The 18,970-nt window shown below is 48.8% G+C and overlaps 1 protein-coding gene across 2 annotated transcripts; it reads left to right on the forward strand.

The window, feature by feature from the left end:
• Window positions 1-5,490: 5,490 nt before the first annotated feature.
• Window positions 5,491-15,633, forward strand: RAB33A (RAB33A, member RAS oncogene family; the record flags this gene model as incomplete). 2 transcript variants are annotated; one of them, XM_079910724.1, is made up of 2 exons in its annotated part: window positions 5,491-5,866; window positions 15,178-15,633. In XM_079910724.1, exons 1-2 carry the CDS (start codon window positions 5,609-5,611, stop codon window positions 15,631-15,633), a joined length of 714 nt encoding a protein of 237 aa, XP_079766850.1. In that variant the 5' UTR covers window positions 5,491-5,608. The 2 variants fall into 2 exon arrangements, with proteins under 2 accessions (XP_079766850.1, XP_079766851.1); XM_079910725.1 differs by having other exon boundaries at window positions 5,491-5,883; window positions 15,178-15,375.
• Window positions 15,634-18,970: the final 3,337 nt, after the last annotated feature.

Genomic DNA, 18,970 nt, shown 5'->3' on the forward strand with positions numbered 1-18,970 from the left:
GCTACTCTGGACCTCCTCCTCCTTTCCTTTCTTCTTAAGCACGGACGGACCGACAGGTCAAACACCGTGGGCCTTGGCCAGTTCCCCCGGCTCCCTTCACACGCACTCTACGTAGGCTCCTCCTCCCAGCTCCGGGTGGGCATTGGACAGCTAGGCCGGCCTTCTAGAGCAGGGGAAGGGGAAGCGCGACTGGAGGCCTACTGCGCAGGCGTAACGCTCAGCGCCGCATTGCGATTGGTCCGCACGGGGAGAAGCTGTGCGCATGCGCCTAGCTGTCCGAACACTTGGAAAGACCGCAGGCTGAGTTGCTTGCAAGTTTCTGCGGGTTGATGGTAACGCGTTCCGCTAAGCGAGCTCAAAAGCTGTCCAAGGAGGGACCGGTGGGGCCGCTTTGCCTGGCGGTTGTGGCCGGTGCTGCCGCTCTGTCGATGGCGGGAACCTGTAACGACACCTCACAAAGCGTGGCCCCAGCACCGCAGTTTGTTCTTCTGTTTTAGGCCACTATTTACTAGGTACTAAGCTTTCCGGGTTCTCTGGCTGTAGTCCACTTCCAGTATTTCCGTAGGTCCAGCCGGAGCATCTGGCTTCCCAGATTCGGAGTGGACTTCCGTCTTTACAAATTGCTGGCGCTTTCCCACCCAGCCCCTGCTTGCAGGACTAGTAGTCATTCCGCGCTCTCTTTCCCAAATCGCTTTTATATTGTGCAGTTCTGTGTCCTAGATGCTGTACGAGGGCTGCGGACAGTCTCCTGCTATTATGGCTTCCGTGCTTGAGAGCAGGATGCTGGCAAAAAGAGTTCGTGCTTCACAGACTTTCTGTGAGAGTATTCCTAAGCAGGATTTTAAGAGTTGTGGGAGGAGTACGGTGAGGGGCTGAGTGTAACTAGGTGTTTTGACTCTACCAAATGTAAGCTAAATTGGAAATAAATTATTGGCTGTATGCAAAACATAACATATGCCTATTTCAAAGTTTTGAGTTACATGTTCATTTAACAGGTATTTATTGAGCACTTGCCACTTGGACTGTGCTATTAAAGGAGCTCTGGGGGATATGAAAAGTATAGGAAGTGGTCACTGTCTAGTTGGGGAGATGACATATTACTGGTCATTTAAATAATAAATAATATCTGATGTAATGCAAGAGCAAGAGAAAATATGGGATGGAATAGCTAAGGAAGGACTTCATGTAAGAAGTGTTACTTGAGCTGTGTCTTGAAGGATGAGTAGTAAAATTCAAATAGTGGAGGAGAAGGAATGATATTTCAGATGGTGAATACTTTGGGACCAAAGGTAATATTTTCAGTGGTTAAGCACCATTGACTTTGCATCTGGTCTGCCCCAGGTTGAATCCTGGCTCTGCCACTTGGGCAAGTCACTTAACTTGTGCCTCACTTTCCTCTTTTACCAATCTCATAGGGTTGTTATGAAGGTTAAATGACCTAATATTTGTAAAGTATCTTAGAGGAAGCACCATGCTGCTTGTAGGTATAAAACAAAACCCAGCACGTTTTCAGGGGACAATGGTAGAGAGTACATACTAGGAAGTAAGTAAGGACGGGTGAATATGGTGGGGCCAGATTTGAACAAGCAAAAGGGTTTGGCCCTAATATTGTAGGCGATGAAGATATTATCTTTAGTGGAATAGGGATAAAGAATGAAATTACAAAGTTGTTTTAGGAAGTTTAACCCAGGAAGCAGTATTTATTGGGTGAACATGATCCAGGGTTCCCTTACTCATTAAGAATAGGTTAGGGCTTCCCTGGTGGCGCAGTGGTTGAGAGTCCGCCTGCCGATGCAGGGGACACGGGTTCGTGCCCTGGTCCGGGAAGATCCCACATGCCACGGAGCGGCTGGGCCCGTGAGCCATGGCCGCTGAGCCTGCGCGTCTGGAGCCTGTGCTCCGCAACGGGAGAGGCCACGGCAGTGAGAGGCCCGCGTACCGCAAAAAAAAAAAAAAAAAAAAAAAAAAAGAATAGGTTAGTGTTCAGAAGTGCAGGTAGTAGTTGCCTTTTTTAAAAAAAACATTTTTTTATTTATTTTTATTTTTGGCTGCATTGGGTCTTCATTGTTGCGCGTGGGCTTTCTCTGGTTGCGGCTAGCAGGGGCTACTCTTTGTTGCAGTGTGCGGGCTTCTCATTGTGGTGGCCTCTCTTGTTGCAGAGCATGGGCTCTAGGTGTGCGGGCTTCAGTAGTTGTGGCACGTGGGCTCAGTAATTGTGGCTTGCAGGCTGTAGAGCGCAGGCTCAGTAGTTGTGGCACACGGGCTTAGTTGCTTTGCGGCATGTGGGATCTTCCTGGACCAGGGCTCAAACCTGTGTCCCTTGCATTGGCAGGTGGATTCTTAACCACTGCGCCACCAGGGAGGTCCCAGTAGTTGCCTTTTAAGCTAGGACTCTTTGGGGGGATAAATATTGAAAATATCAATTCCACAATAAGGTAAAAAATGATTTCTACTTATTTCATATTTTAAAGGTCTTGAAGACATTGAAATTTATTGCTATTTCTAAAAGCCAATAATAAACATGGATTGATTAAATACAAAGTTAATCATATCTGTTGGTGAAAGAAGCTTTGGAAAACACTATCAAAATCATGACGATCAGATACCTATGAAAACAACTGGGTGTATTTGAAAGACAGTCATTTAATGATGCACAATTAACATACAAAAAAGACATTGTACAGCACATTTATTTTTGCAATAGGTACAATGAAGTTTTCTTGTCCTCTTAATAAAAAATTATATTTTATCATTTTGGGTGGCAAAAGCAACTTACACATATTGAATAACTCCAAAAATATAAGTGAAATTTCCCCCAAATCTCACTCCACAGAGTATTTTATTAGGGCATGGGGCCCATTTTGATATACCACATTTCCAGAAATCAGTGTTTCTACCTTACAAATATAATGTGAACTCTCAGACTCAGTGACAAGTTTTTGCTGGGAGCATATGTCTAAATAATCTTATGTGGATGTAATATCTTTTTATATCTCCCAGAAAGTTAGCATTAATTATGGCTATGAATTAGCAAAGCTTCTTTTCACTCTTTTTTTTTTTTTTTTTTTTGGCTGTGTTGGGTCTTCGTTGCTGCACACGGGCTTTCTCTAGTTGCAGCGAGCAGGGGCTATTCTTCATTGCTGTGCGTGGGCTTCTCATTGCGGTGGCTTCTCTTGTTGTGGAGCACGGGCTCTAGGCGCGCGGGCTTCAGTAGTTGTACCACGCGGGCTCAGTAGTTGTGGCTTGCGGGCTCTAGAGCACAGGCTCGGTAGTTGTGGCGCACAGGCTTAGTTGCTCTGCGGCTTGTGGGATCTTCCCGGCCTAGGGCTCGAACCTGTGTCCCCTGCATTGGCAGGCGGATTCTTAACCACTGCACCACCAGGGAAGCCCTTCTTTTCACTCTTACCTACTGGATATGCCTAATTAATAGTTACCTTTTTTAAAAAATAGCTACTCTTCTCTAGATAATGATCACCAGGAGCATTAGCTTCCAATTCAGAGGAGAATGATTTGGCAAACTATTATCTAGACATCAACCAATCAGAAACAAAATACTGTACAATGAGGATTACTATTCACACTGGACAATGATAATTGGTATTCATAATGATGACCTTCGATTAGCCAACTAAGATTAAATCCTTCTCGAGTTTTAATACTGAATCGTATAATCTAGGGTTTTAGAAATGGGTGACCCACATATATGCTAAAAGAGTTAGCTGTATATATATCTGCTAACTCAGCTTAAAAAGCTTCCTAACTAGAAGACCCCATTTTCCCAGCCATTTTGAGTAACTTGGACTTGGCTGAGCAGTCACATTCCGATTTGCTTACAGATCTATCACCGATGCACTGAATTGTTTTCCTCATAGTGGGAATGGATTTCGTCATACTTGTCTCTTCTGCAGCTCAGCCTCACACACAAATAAGATGGTAACTCACGTGTGCTGCTGGAATCCCTGACCTTGATGGCGTTGGCAAATAACGCATACGTCGGTGCTATTGGTATGTGTCAATATTACCTTAACTTATGAAATATGTGGGAGGAGGGATAAAGTCTTAAAAGCAAACATAAACGGGCACATTTTATTATATGTAAATTGTACCTCAGCAGAGTTGATTTCAAACAGATTCTGAACCTGCAAATCACTTTCGGCAGAGGGAATACTGGTCTTGACCAAGATGTGTGATGCTTATTAAGCCTTGGGAAGCTGCCCCCAACACTGTAAGAAAGTTCTGTTCATTTATCATCTTCCAAGCATAACCTAGGCTTCTGGCAAATTAGACCCAACCACTTTGTTCTACATTCAGTTGCAGAGGGGTGAACGCTCCTAGGGGTTTATAATTCCTTTTGAAACTCCACCATTCTGGAAGGATTTATGATTATATGGAGGGCTCAGGAATGCAACACACTGTGAGGTTTATGCTATGTCCCACGATCCCTCCACCTGGACCTGTAATGGTTAGCCCCGGAAACAAAGTCCCCTTTTGCTGAAGCTGCCACCACCAGCTTCCCCCTTCTTCTACCCCATGTTCGGCCCTCTCCCGTGGCGGGCCTTCCCCATTGGCTAGACAAACACAACCGACTGCAGCAGCCAATGGGAGCCACTCTCCTGAACATTCAGAGGATGGGTGCTCGTGGTGTGATAAGGGAAGGTTGGCGCCTGGCACGCGCCCCCCTACATCTGACAAGTCTGTGACAGAAACACTAACTCCCCCTACACACGGACACCCGTGCCCCTGCCTACCTCTCGCAGCTGCGCGGTCCCCCATAACCCACAGCGTGTCTTGGCAGCGCCCTCCCCGGCTCCTTGGGGCGCGCGAGCGCACCTGCTTTCTCAATAAGACAGAGCGTCGCTTTATCCTAAGGCTTGGGAGGGGGCTGCGGAGGCGCGGCGCAGCTGCCGGCCGCTTGGTGAAGGAGGTATCTCCGCCCCACCCCCCACCCCCGCCGAGTAGTGTCGCTCCGAGGCCGAGGTGCTCCAGAGATGCCTGAGGGTGCAGCTCTCTTTGTCCTCCCCAGCTGTGCCCGCTGACCTCGTGCGCTCCGAGAAAGTGGGGGTGGGGAGCCCGAAACCTATAAACCTATAAAATAAATGGGGGCAAGGAGAAAGGAAGACCATCCTGGGGTGGTGTGTGCGGCCCTCCCCACCCACCCTTTCCTCCCTAGGCTTCCTCCCTCCGGTGTGTCCCTGGAGTCCAGGCAGGGGAGGGTCTAGGCAAAGGTGCGGTGGCGGCCGCAGCGGCCTGGGGAGCGCGGTAGGATCGCACGCCCGAGCGTCCCGTCCCAGCGCACAGGCGCAAGGAGAACGCTTGCCCACTCTCCTCCATCTCTCCTCCCCTCCCTGGCTTTTGTGTCGCTGTCTCAGAGCTGCTAGGAGGGTGCGCTGGAGGAGGGGGGGCCTGGGGTGAGAGGCACCCCCTTCACGCGCGCGCGCGCACACGTTGCTGGCGCACGCACACACGCGCGGATACAGACACGCACACACACACACACACACACATATACACACGCACAAAGCTCGCTCGCCTCGAGCGCACTAACGTGGCCGTTTTCTTTGTGTGTAGCCCTCGAGGGGGGTTGGGGCCCGGGTCCGGTCCGGGGGAGATGGCGCAGCCCATCCTGGGCCATGGGAACTTGCAGCCCGCCTCGGCCGCTGGCCTGGCGTCCCTGGAGCTGGACTCGTCGCTGGACCAGTACGTGCAGATTCGCATCTTCAAAATCATCGTGATTGGGGACTCCAATGTGGGCAAGACCTGCCTGACCTTCCGCTTCTGCGGGGGGACCTTCCCGGACAAGACTGAGGCCACCATCGGCGTGGACTTCAGGGAGAAGACCGTGGAAATCGAGGGCGAGAAGATCAAGGTGATCCAGACGGTCAGGTCCGGGAAGGGAGGGATCTGGGAGGGGGCCTTGCCAGAGGCGTTGCTCTAGTGGTTGTAAATGTCCAGCGCGTGGCTGTGTCGCCGCTTGCTGAGCCCAAGACCCTCGGCACGTCCTTATCCCCTTCGCCTCTCTCAGTGGCCCAGTACCCACCTCACCCGTTTTCTGAGGGCAGGCGGGAGTGGCTGCATTCATGCCCTTTGCCCCTGCCTGACAGCTCCCACTAGGAAAAGCCTGTTTGATCCTATCCTTGACCCTGAGCCGGGAGCAGCGGCACCTGTGGGCAGAGGGCGGTATGAGGGATCTCCGTCCTGGTCTGTGGGATGGATCCCAAAGCGCTTTACACATCTTGAGGTCCCTTCTACCTCGTGGGTGCCAGTAGGTTGCAAAAACCTGCTTTGGCTAAGCCCCCAGGCCTTGCTGGGGTGGGGGGAGATGGAATTCCATAGAGAATGAAAGCTGCTTTATTTTAAATTACAAGTTATAATTAAGTTTAAGGCTGATTTGGAATAGGAGTGGTGTGGGGTGCTTCTGGCACAAAGCCATGAGCCCTTTTAAAGAAATTGAGACAGGGTTACCTGCCAACACTTCATAATAGATTAAACTAGTTCTTTTGGAAAGTACCCCTTAAATGATATCTTCTTTATTTGTCTGGGTACCTAATGCCCATTACTCATTCTGTGGGTATTGTCTTCAGCAGGCCTTTGTAAAAATGCAGAGCAACTTATCTGAGGGCTAAGGGAAGTGTCTTGGTGCCCCCCTCTCTTTAGTTTGTCAAGTAGGCTAAGTACAGATATTCTTGTCTGACCATTTGTGCTCACTTTTGGTTCAGAAAAGGTAGAAACTCGATAGGACAGTAATATTTCAATGTGCCGAGGATGGAGGGAGGGAGGACATGGCAAGGGCAGCTTCATGTGTCAGAGGAGCAGAGGGGGCAGGGTTATGGGCAGGAAAGCCACCTCAGAAGGCACTGGGCACTAAAGACCAACTTCTTTAGACCCACAGCTGGCCTTTTCTTAATTCTTTTTGTCTTTTAATTAATTAATTTTTGGCTGAGTTGAGGCTTCGTTGCTGCGTGCGGGCTTTCTCTAGTTGTGGTGAGCGGGGGCTACTCTTCCTCCAGTGCACAGGCTTCTCGTTGTGGTGGCCTCTCTTGTTGTGGAGCACCAGCTCTAGGTGCGTGGGCTTCAGTAGTTGTGGCACGTGGGCTCAGTAGTTGTGGCTCGCGGCCTCTAGAGCACAGGCTCAGCAGTTGTGGCGCATTTGGCTTAGTTGCTCTGCAGCACGTGGGATCCTCCCAGACCAGGGCTCGAACTCATGTACCCTGCATTGGCAGGCGAACTCTTAACCACTGTGCCACCAGGGAAGTCCCACAGCTGGCCTTTTCTTGAGCCTATGGTCGGACACTGTCGGGTGAAGGCAACCCTCCCTCCTGCTGGGTAAACAGCCCCAGTGACCACAGGGCCTCTCTTCTGAGTGATGTGGAGAGAAGGACTGAGTAACTGAGGAGAATGATGAAATGCTCTAAACTGTACAAGGTTCCTGACTCCTTCATTATTAAAATGAATGTGTTTTAAAATGGCTTCAGAGACCAGGCCAAGGCACTAGATGTCAGGAAGATGGGCAGCTCAGTATTGGTAAGGGAGGCTCTTGAAAACAACTGAGACCCAGGATCAGGAAGACAGGGCACTGTTTGGAAATAATGATCTTTTTTGCCCCTCGCATTTTGGAGGGAATTCCTACATTTGCTTTTAAAAGTCAAAGTAGGTCTCTGTCTCCATCCTTTCCTAGGGCTCTTATGTCAATATCTGCTTGGCTAGGACTTCTTTAATGTAACATTGTAAGACTGGCATTTCTAAAACATGCCTTTTAAAATCCCAACTAGAAATGTACTTATGGATGTGCTCTTAAACCCTCAAAACCTTTTGAATTTAATGCTATCGCTTGTTTAAAATCGTGTCACATTGAGCCAACGAGTCCTCTGGATTTAAGAGAGGGGGAAATAAGTCCCCTTGAAATTTAGATGGAGGAAAAGGAAGCGTTTGGGAGTCTAGGGAAGGAGAACAGGGGGAGAGGAGAGGAGGAAGCCAGAAAGTGGGAGGTGAAAACGAGTGGAAGAGGGTCACTACCCAATGGCCTTGGGGAAATTTTGCAAAGATTCCTTCCCTTCTAACACCCAGTACTTGATCAAACTGGATTTTACAGTCTCTGCCAAAGATTCCGGACTTTTTCCCAGAGGGCAGAGCCTGTGACAATGTGACTCACTAGAAACAGAGCCCAGCACAGCACCACGTGCAGATAAGTGCTTAACACAGGCTTTTTTGGGAAGATGATATTTTCAAGAGGGCAAAACCTTGTGACACTGCTCGTGGAGGAGCCCTCTGAGTGCAGATTCTGAAGGAGCTCAGGGTGGGGTGTGGGAGCAGCGGGATGGGGACCCTGCCTCTGGCAAAGCTGCTGCAAGCTCAGGGCCCAAGCCAGCAGGCGAGACCAGCATGTCCTTGGGGAGATGGCAGAGAATGGCAGCTAGCAAATGAGCTCCATAGGAGATGATTTTGCCCCATACTCCGGCTGGCCTGAAGTTTCTCAAGGAACAGGTACCAAAATCACACTAGGAGGTGACTGCCTTTGGGGAAGAGAGAAAAGTCCCCAGGCTGAGGTGGCCCTAGACCACAGCCAGCAAGAGAAGGCTGTCAGGCTCTAAAATGCCAGTGCTCACAGGAGAGTGGCAGAGAGGTCTCAGCAAGCTCTTCTCTCAGTTCAAGAGTAGGGTGTGGCCTCTCCGGGGCTGCCCCCCTGTGTCCCAGGGTAGCACATACTGTCAACCCCTGCAGGGGGACGACTAATTTAGCGTATTTGGGGCTACTGTCTTAATTACCAGGGCCATCCCTAGGGCCTTGAAGCCCCATTTGGTGTCTCCAATCAATGTGTCCCCCATGCCCTCACAAGATTTATAATCCAGTATTTCCTGGTTCACAAGAACATCAAGAAAAGCCTACAATAATCATAATAACAACAACAAGTTCTATTTATTGAAGAAACAAAGAGCACAGGCTAGGCGCTTCCCATGCACTATCTTATTTGGTCTTCTCAGCAACCCTATGAAATTAGGACTATTATTACCATTCTTGTTTTAGAGATAAGGAGACCAAAGTTAGAGAGATTAAATAATTTGCCCCAAGGCACGTGGATCTGAGCTTCAGTCTTTGACTCTTGAGCCCAAGCACTTTGCCATCTCACTATCCTGCCTTCCCCGTGACAGGGCCAGGATTTCAACCTAGATTCCGAGCTCATGCTCTTTCCTACTGCTCTCTCCTCTAGCGGGGCAGTATCTGGCTGGGGGGCATTGTGTTCAGGGGGAGGTGGCATGCCGGGCAACCAGCCTTATGGTCTCTTCTAGCCAGGGGTCCAGGGTTTCAGCCCCAGAACCCAGGAGCCTTCAAGATGTCACCTTTGGCTGCACCCCAGACGTCAAGCCAAGTACCTGGGTTTTACTTTTTGCACCTTGACTGTCTCACCTTGGGTATGAGAATCAGAGGATGTTCAGAGATGGAAGAGACCTTAGGGCATCTCTAATCCAACTTCCTTGTCTTACAGAGAGGAAACTGAGGCTCAGAGAGGGAACGTGTTTGCTTAAGATCACCCAGGGCCCGGCCTACAACTCAGGTCTCCTAATTCCCTTTTTGCTGCTCTTTCCACACACCATGCTGCCTGGCTTAGAAGAGCATGTAAATCCCCACTCTGGGCCAGCCCCATCGTCCATCCAACCCACAAAGTTACCTGTGACAGGGACACGGTGAGACATCATATGGGAAAGCTGACAGTCCTCCCTGACATCAGCCTAGGAAGGATGGAGGCCTCCCCCAATCCCCAAAGGCAGGGTGGAGCTTCCCTTAATGACCATTAAGTGTCTGTCACCTTACAGGTTTAGCTAAATCATATTGCACCTGACTCAGTCTAAAAGCATTGGAAAATGCCGACTGGGGCGTGTGTTTGGGGGTGGGCAGGTAGTAGAGGGGAGGCTTAGTTCTAATTTTTGAGCCATTCCTTGTAAATTTTCATGCAAGCACCCCCTGCTATCCAGTTGGGTTCCTCCTATAGCCTGGGCAACCCTCTGCCCCAGCACTCCAGAACAGGCACGCTCGCTGCAGGACGGCCGAGGCTGTGGGCAGGTGCTGTTCAGGATCGTGGATTTCTCTTCCTCCACTGATCACTTGGAAAAACACCTTCGTGTGCTACATTACCGAGTGGCTGAGCTAAGCGTTCCCTCGGAAGCTGCCCGCAGTCAGAATGACGTCATGTCTTCCTTAGGGCTTCTGAGCTTCCATCTTCTGCCAGTTAGCTGAATGGTTAATTATCCAGCAGTTTTGTCGTTTCTCTGTCTCCCTTGCTGCCTCTCTTGCTGTGGGTGAGTTTCTCTTTGTTGTCATCCTTTGCCATTCTCTGTGTCAGCCTGGTGTGTGAACGTGGTATATCTTAGACGCAGATGGGGCAGCCAGCTAGCTGAAGAAAGATTTATCTTAAACTTTTCCCGTCATCCACTCGGGCATCCTCCAAAGGTTACAGATGTATTTTCTCTCTCTTTCCACTTCTACCCCCCCTCCACCAGCCTCCAACAAAAGGACATTCATGCCTCATCTGTAGAAAGACGCCAGATATGTTCCCTAGGGATAAGAAATACCCATGTCAGCTAAGAGCACGTGCAGGGGTGAGGAACTTGCCGAAGCTTGCTCAGGCAGCGGTAGCCCCAGGAAAATGGTTTACAAGGCTAGATTTACCTTTGGCAGCTCCCCACCCTGTGCCCCTTGACTCTCCAGAGTCCCTGTCACTTTGGGCCTGCCCCCAGCCACCCATGGCTTGTTGCTGGCCTTCCTCTCTCTTCCCCCTCCCCACTGACTGCATTTGCCTTGGCTCGATCTCATCCTCAAGAAGCCAAGCTTGGACTTCCCTGGCGGGCCAGTGGTTGAGACTCCGCGCTTCCAATGCAGGGGACACAGGTTCAATCCCTGGTCGGGGCAGTAGGATCCCATATGCTGTGTGGCGCAGCCAAGAAAAGAAGCCAAGCTTTCTGCGCTTTCCAGGACGAGAACCAACGGATCCAAGGAGCAGTGCTACCAGGACACGGCTCATGGGCCCTCTGAGACAATGGCAACAGCTAATATTTGCAGAGCACTTTATATTGTGCAAAAGCTCTTCCTCGCATGTTATTTCATTTGGCTGGTCATTGACTCAGCTAGAAAGCTGAGGGGCTAGAACCCGGCTTTCCCAATTCCACATCTACTGCTGCGTTTCCAACAGCGCCAGCCCAATTAGCTGTCTGGCCAGACCTGATGGTGGCAGTCTCAGGCCAGGGGCGAAGGGGGAGTGTATTAGGCACTGTGTCCTGTACTTACAAGGAATGCTAATCCTCACAGCATCCCTACCAGATTGCTGTGTTTATCCTTAGTTTCCAGAGGAGGACACTGAAGATAAAGTAACTTGACTGAGGACACCTAACTAGTGGGACATGATTGGGTTGAGATTTGCACCCTAGTTGGTTTGACTCCACTATACCCCACTGGCCCTTGGAGAGAAAAGAGGATCCTGGGGGCATGTGTGTGGCTAAGGGGCAGGCGTCAGGTGCAGTGCCCACAGGAAGGGAGGACTGGGTGAGGGAGTGCCAGCTGCCAAAGGGAGAGGAGATGCTTTCATTGTCCGACAGAGGCCAGGGGCTTATGAGGATGCTGAGAAGGACAGGGACACTAAACCCAGAAACAAAATGAAGTCAGTCATGTTCCAGCGAGCCTGACTGCCGTGCTGTCCCTTTTTGATGGCTCTTGAGGCCACAGCATTGGCTCTTCTGATTCTCTGCTGTGAGCAGCCTGCTTCCTGGCTCCCCTCTCACCACAGACAGGGGTGCAAAGAACTTGGGGTGGGGTTTCTAAAGAACTGGAATGAGAGCAGTAGTTGAAATTCCGAGCCTCTGAATAAAAGCTCCAAGGCTCCCCAGGCACTGGAAAGGCAAAGGAGGTCTCCAGCAGAGAGGGCCCTCCCTGCAGTTCTGGCAGCTGGGGTGGCGTGCACAATTCTGAAGCCATAGAAAAGCCAAACAGCCAAACTACTCAGCCCCAAACACCTCATACACTCCCACCCACGTTCCTGCTAGTGGCAGGTATTTTTAGAGCCCTGAGCTCATGGTGTTAAAGCATCTGCCGCATGCCTGAGGGCTGGTAGGCATTCAGCCTTACTCAGAGGCAAGAGTTACGACTAGACTACCGGAGGGTGGGGGTGGGAGCCAAGTGGTAATGATATTCTCGCAGTATACCTGCCCTCTTCCCACTGACCTCCATTCCTTTCCTGGCCTGCTCTCCTCTTTCTTCCTGCTCAGAGCACCAGAGAGGTGGAAGAAATGAAAATCTCTTCTGTCTCTGCTTGCCGAAGCAAATCAGCCTTTGAGGACTTATGTTTTTCTGGGTAACCAAAGTCGAATGTTGTCTCCGAAATCACCTTGGCAGATACCTAGGATGCCAGACAGTAGTTTTGCTGGCTCAGGCCAATACTGCTTTTTGATCACAACGACGATATTGATGACAAGCATGATGACGAGTGATCTGATGCAGAAAAAGACTGCTTACAGTCTAGCTGGAGGGATGCCAAGAACACTGATGAAACGACTAGAGAACAAATAAATATATTCTAAATGGTGTGGTGCAGACTCAAAGTGCGATAGGAATGCCTAAGGAAAGAGAATTGAAGAAAAGTTGGAGAAGGTTTTAGGAAGAAGGTGCAGTGTGAGCCGAGCCTGGAAGAATGGGTGAGATTTGGATAGAGCAATGAGGGGGCAACCACTTCTGCAGGGGAAGCTGGACTAGCAGGACCAAAGGGACAGAGGAGAGAATGAAGCAGGTGCAGCTGAGTAGTTGGAAACCAGGTTGGGTGGGGTCCGATTATGGCAGACAAATGTTTCCATTTTGATGCCACATGCAGTAGAGGGCTATCGGAATTGGCTGAAGCGGAGAATAACGTGCTGATACAAGCAGGGATTTAGGAAGGCTAGTTTGAAAGCAGTATGCAAGAGGCACTGGAGTGGAGACATCTAGAGTCCAAAAGACTTTGCTGTAATCCGGGAGTGAGGAGAGGAGAGTCTGACCAAGAGACATGGAAATCTAAATAGGAGAAGGAGATGAATTCGAATGTCGTGCCAAAGGAACATGGCGGCCATCTCCATTGAGGAGATGAAGGGAAGCCTGGACAATGAAAACTGATGTTCACAATGATGACTCTGGGGCCCTGTAAGATCTTCATTCGGCAAAGAGATTCAATTATATTTACTAGATTATACTTACTGACTGCTAACTCCAAATAAAGGCTATACTTCGCTTTAAGAACCATAGTAGTCAATTAGTGACCATAATCGCATTTTCTTTCATAACTGAGAATTGTATAAGGCCTTGGGGCCGTCGTTCTCAGCATGATTTCTCTTGTCCAAGACTTTGGATGTATAACAGGAAATAGATTGGGCTGAATGTGTTTAGACTCCAGAGTATCCCCTGGGAGTTGTATCTTTACATATGTTATTCATTATCCCAAAAGCTGAGATGCAGAAGAAAAATCCAGTGAGCTAAATTACCTTTTACATAACAAAGAAGTGAACTTAAAATCAATTGAGCCACATGGTGAGATTTTTTTTTTTTTTTTTTTTTTTTTTTTTTTTGGTACGCGGGCCTCTCACTGCTGTGGCCTCTCCCGTTGCGGAGCACAGGCTCCGGACGCGCAGGCTCAGCGGCCATGGCTCACGGGCCCAGCCGCTCCGCGGCATGTGGGATCCTCCCGGACCGGGGCACGAACCCATGTCCCCTGCATCGGCAGGCGGACTCTCAATCACTGCGCCACCAGGGAAGCCCCATGGTGCGATTTTAACACTAACTTTGTTTGCTTTAAAAAGTCATGAAAAAAAAAACCCAAACAAAACAAAAAAAAAACAAAGTGATGTATGCATGAAGTAGAAAATTTGGAAAATACAAAAAAAAAAAAGAAGAAAGTAAATATCACCTAAGTTCCACTGTTCATAAATAACCATTAATGTCCTCGCATATACACTTCCAGTCTTTCCTATGCATTTGTCTATGTTTAATTTTTAAAAAAAAAATTGGGACCATAGCATATGAAAAATTTTGTTTCCTACTTTTTTCACTTACTTATATTTTATGAGCATTTTCTACACCATTTATTCTATGAAGAGGTTATTTTAATGGCTGCATAATAGCCCATTGTATAGATATATATTGGGTTGGCCAAAAAGTTCATTCAGGTTTTTCATAACATCGTATGGAAAACCCCAAACGAAATTTTTTGCCAACCCAATACATACATTTTAGCTGCTCCTCTCCTAGGAGGTTGTTTCCTGTTTTTTTTGCGGTATCCGGGGCTCTCACTGTTGTGGCCTCTCCCGTTGCGGAACACAGGCTCCGGATGCGCAGGCTCAGCGGCCATGGCTCACGGGCCCAGCCGCTCCACGGCATGTGGGATCTTCCCGGACCGGGGCACGAACCCGTGTCCCCTGCACCGGCAGGTGGACTCTCAACCACTGCGCCACCAGGGAAGTCCTGTTTTTTTTTTTTTAAGTGATTAAGATCTTTGCGCAGAATTTTGACCACATATCTCTTTCTTTTCTTTTTTTGCTCCCCCCCCCGTTTTATTGAGATATAATTGACGCACATCACTGTATAAGGTTAAGGTGTGCAGCATAATGGTTTGAGTTACCTATATTGTGAAATAATTACCACAGTAAGTTTAGTGAGCACGCATCATATCATACAGATACAATAAAAAGAAAAAGCAAAAAAAAGAAAAAGTTTTTCCTTGTGATGAGAATTCTTACGATTTATTCTCTTAACAACTTTCATATATATTATACAGCAGTGGTAACTATGGTCATCATGCTGTATATTATATCCCAAGTACTTATTTACGTTATCTGCTATTTCTTTTGTATAGATTTCTGGAAGTGGGATTCTAGGCTCTAAGAGTTTTGTACATTTTTAAGGTTTTTGACAATATTGCCACATTGCCCTCCAGGAAAGTTGACCAATTTACATTCCAGTTTTTCAACTAAAAACCTTAAGAAAGACTTAATAAACCCTGAAAGAAACTTCTCTCTATATGTTGATAAGTCCATTCTGCCAATTTGTCAAAGAACCACTTCCTGTGTCAGGGCTTGTCACCTCATTTTTATAATGTCACAGAACCATGTTTTCTCCTATCTGTTCATGTTTCGCTTTCTGACTCCAAATACGGGTCTTTGTATCTTCCAGGTTCAGGTGTGGGACACCGCCGGTCAGGAACGCTTCCGAAAAAGCATGGTCGAGCATTACTACCGCAATGTGCATGCCGTGGTCTTTGTCTATGACGTCACCAAGATGACATCCTTCACCAACCTCAAAATGTGGATCCAAGAATGCAATGGGCATGCCGTGCCTCCACTAGTCCCGAAAGTGCTTGTGGGCAACAAGTGTGACTTGAGGGAACAGATCCAGGTGCCCTCCAACTTAGCCCTGAAATTTGCCGATGCCCATAACATGCTCTTATTTGAGACATCGGCCAAGGACCCCAAAGAGAGCCAGAACGTGGAGTCAATTTTCATGTGCCTGGCTTGCCGATTGAAGGCTCAGAAATCCCTGCTCTATCGTGATGCTGAGAGGCAGCAGGGGAAGGTGCAGAAACTGGAGTTCCCACAGGAAGCTAACAGTAAAACTTCCTGTCCCTGTTGAAACCAAATGGTGTAAATACAAGAGCAATTATCACTGGAGGTTTTTTTCTTTCCCTTTTTTCCGTGCCTGTGTAACACTGACACCTGCTTGTTTCCATACAAATTGATATTAAAATAAAATTTGTATAGATTATCATATGCCTTCATGTCTTGCTTTCCTCCAAGAAGACATTTCTGATTGTGATGAGTAGAAGAGGCAGCTCGCCCTGCTAGAGAGGCACACTCCCTACCAGCCTTCTACGCTGCCTGAAATGCTCATCCTTTGAGTCACTTCTTCAGGACTAATTCATTCTCTCACATGATGTCATCAGTGGGCAGAAACACCTGGAGGGGGTGGAATACAGGACAGATATGTGGTTCTAGAGAGCCAGTGCAGGCAGAGGGATAGAGAAGTTTTGAAAGGAGACATTGACTCATCATTATTTCCTAGGGTCCTTGGATGTCGAGAGTAGGCTGCTCTCTTCTTATTTCCCAAAATTTAAACATAAAAATATAGGTTGCCCAACAGGCCCAGTTCCTTCCAATGCTGTTAGCTCCTGCTTCCCCATTTTTCACCAAGCAGCCCTTGATACCAGAAGTATTTCTTTCCCCCTGCCCTTTCTTGAAGAGGGCAGGGTTCAAGCTAACATAGGTGTATGATGCCCCCAGATCTTTGTTGGAAGAAATGTAACAGGAGGATTCATCCCCTACGTTCCAAGACCCTCTGATTTAGTTGTGAGAACAATGTACACACTGAAACTACTTGGGAACAAAAATTAGACAAGAATATTACCAAGTGCAAGACTGTGCTATGGAAATTGAGAGCATCATATACTCAACATCAGGGAGGAGTCACCAAAAACGTCATTGAACTTATTTTGGTTGTTGAATAAAGTGTAATATTTGGATTGGTAAAGAGGAGGGGAGTGGGCAAAAGTAGGGAGGCAGGAATGACCCTGGGGCTTGAGCAAGAGCACAGCTAGGAGTCTGGCCCACTGACAGCTGAGCAGCCCACACCTCAGGCAGGACAGTTTATTGCTTTCTGAGCCAGTGGGAACTTCTGGTGGCTCTCCCGCAGAAGTCCTGTAGGTATTTCTTGTACATCTGGCCCTATGGATGTGAAGGCTCCTTGTCCAATGGTTAAAGAAATTAAAAGTGGCTCTGAAGGCGTATCTATCGTACAACAGCCCCAGGTAGATTTCTTTGCTTGGGGGTGCTCCTAAAGGCAGCCCTCTTGTTGGAAGCCCAAGAGGAGGGGAGGGGGTCCCAGACAGATAGCCCCTGAGCACTGTCCTCTGATAGGCAAACGCAGCTCTGGCCCTGCCCCTGACAGCAAAGGGTAACAGATGTGCTTCCCACCCAAACAGCCTGTCTGCTTCTGCGTCCCTCACTGACTACTTCCCCACCCAACCCCACTCCCGTCTGGTCTCAGCCTCGGCCCAGCCGCCAGTCTGGTTCTCATCACTTTGTTTCTGCCTGGATCCTGGCTTTTGGAGTCTTCCTAGTACCCCCATTAAGGCTGTGTTTGCTGACCGGTTGTCCCCACCCAACGTCCTGCCCCCGACTCTCACCCGAGGGGCTGGGGTCCTGTTGTCTATTGGTGAACTGCCCGCTGAAGCCCCTGTTGCTGTGCTTCTCCCCGATGGAATACCCCAGGACCTTGTCTCAGACTTCAGATGCCGACTTCTTGCCCAGGATACGGATTACTGTTGTGGCATCTTTTGGCTCTTGTGACCTGGCTGCAGGGCCGGGCCACCTCTCAGTGGCTGCGGGGGCACTTGTCCATCCTAATGGATGCATTTTAGTCCGGGTCCCGGCCCGTCTTGGTCACGCTCCTTTCTGCTTTAACAGGATCAAGATGACAACATTCCAAGTCCACTGACCAGGATTGCCTCTGACACCTTTCAGGCATTCAACAAACGTTTACTGAGCACCTACTGTGTGCCATTGTTCTAGGCCCCGGGGATACATAGGTGAACAAAATAAAATCCTACTCTCATAAAGGAGACAGACACTAAACAAGAAATGAGATATATAAATGAGATCGTTTGAGAGAGTGATAAGGACTCTAAGGGCCATAAAATGGGGTAAATGGACAGAAAGTGAGGGAGGTGGGGGGAGGGCAACATATTAGATAGAGTGGTCACAAGAGGCATCTTTGAAGAGAGAACATCTGAGCTGAAACCTAAATGAAAGAAAGCAACCAGCTGTGAGGGAAAAGAACCCCAAGCAGAGGAAACAGCAGATACCAAGGCCCTGAGGCAGGGGTAAGGTTGGTGCATTTGAGGAACAGAAAGGGGGCTGGTGGGGCTGAGCAAGCAGGGAGGAGAATGTCGGTTTATTTAAGTGCAGTGGGAAGCAAGTGGAAGGTCTTAGCATCATCTAGATTCAGTAACCTTTGGGAAGATTCAGCAGGTTTACTGACTGGCAAGAGGGAAAAGCCTCCAGTTTTCTTAGCTCCTCTGAGAGGAATAGGCAGCCTTCCTGGGTGTGTGGGCCTCAGGGCTGTCCCTTCCACGCTGGCTGGTCCCCACCTTAAAATCCAGACTTGAAAACTGCCCCCAGACAATTATCTTGTGGTAATTAGTACCGCCAAGGCTCTGGTAGTTTTGCTGCTCAAAGCAGGCACTCACCAATCCTACCTGCCTGTATCTTCTGCAGCTCACCTGCCCAATCCCGTCCCTTCCTGTAGGATGACATTGCTCTCGCTCAGGCACCTGGGGACAGCCAAGAAGTCAGGGGGTTCCCCACTGTGGCCCCAGGAATCCTGAGAAGCTCTGGGCTCCATCCAGTCTCCCAGCCCCAGAACTTCCTGCTGGCAGCAGCAGGGTGGCGTGGTGGCGCCCAGGCCTCCCACAGACTGAGCAAGAGGACCTGGGAATGGGCTGTTCCCAGAGTGCACACTGAGGAAGGGGACTCAGGAGGCCAGAGAACGGTGACACTCTTGTTGCTGTGAGGGTGGTGAGGAGCGGGGGGCTTCAAGAGACGCAGGCTCCTCATTCAGCCTCAGTAAAGCTCTGCAACGATCCATGATGGCCAGTATCTCCCCTCTACAGCCCCCTTTTACTTTCCAGACCTGTAACCTTGAGTGTTCAACAGAGACAGGACCTGGAGAAATAACTACGAACATTTCAATGCCTAGTGGACACCAGACCCTGTGCTAAAACACTTTATATTTTTTCACTAGCTCATTTAATTTTCCTTCAACCCTGTGAGGTAGGGATAATACCTTCCATTTTACTGATAAGAATATGGGTGCTGACCTGTCCAAGGTAGTAAGTGGTGAAGGGAAATTTGTCTTACTTCAAGTCTAGGCTCTTTCTATGATACTATACTGTCTTTCCAGCTGGTTCCAAGCT

This window comes from Stenella coeruleoalba, assembly GCF_951394435.1.
Source record: "Stenella coeruleoalba genome assembly, chromosome: X".
In the NCBI taxonomy this organism is placed as follows: domain Eukaryota; kingdom Metazoa; phylum Chordata; class Mammalia; order Artiodactyla; family Delphinidae; genus Stenella; species Stenella coeruleoalba.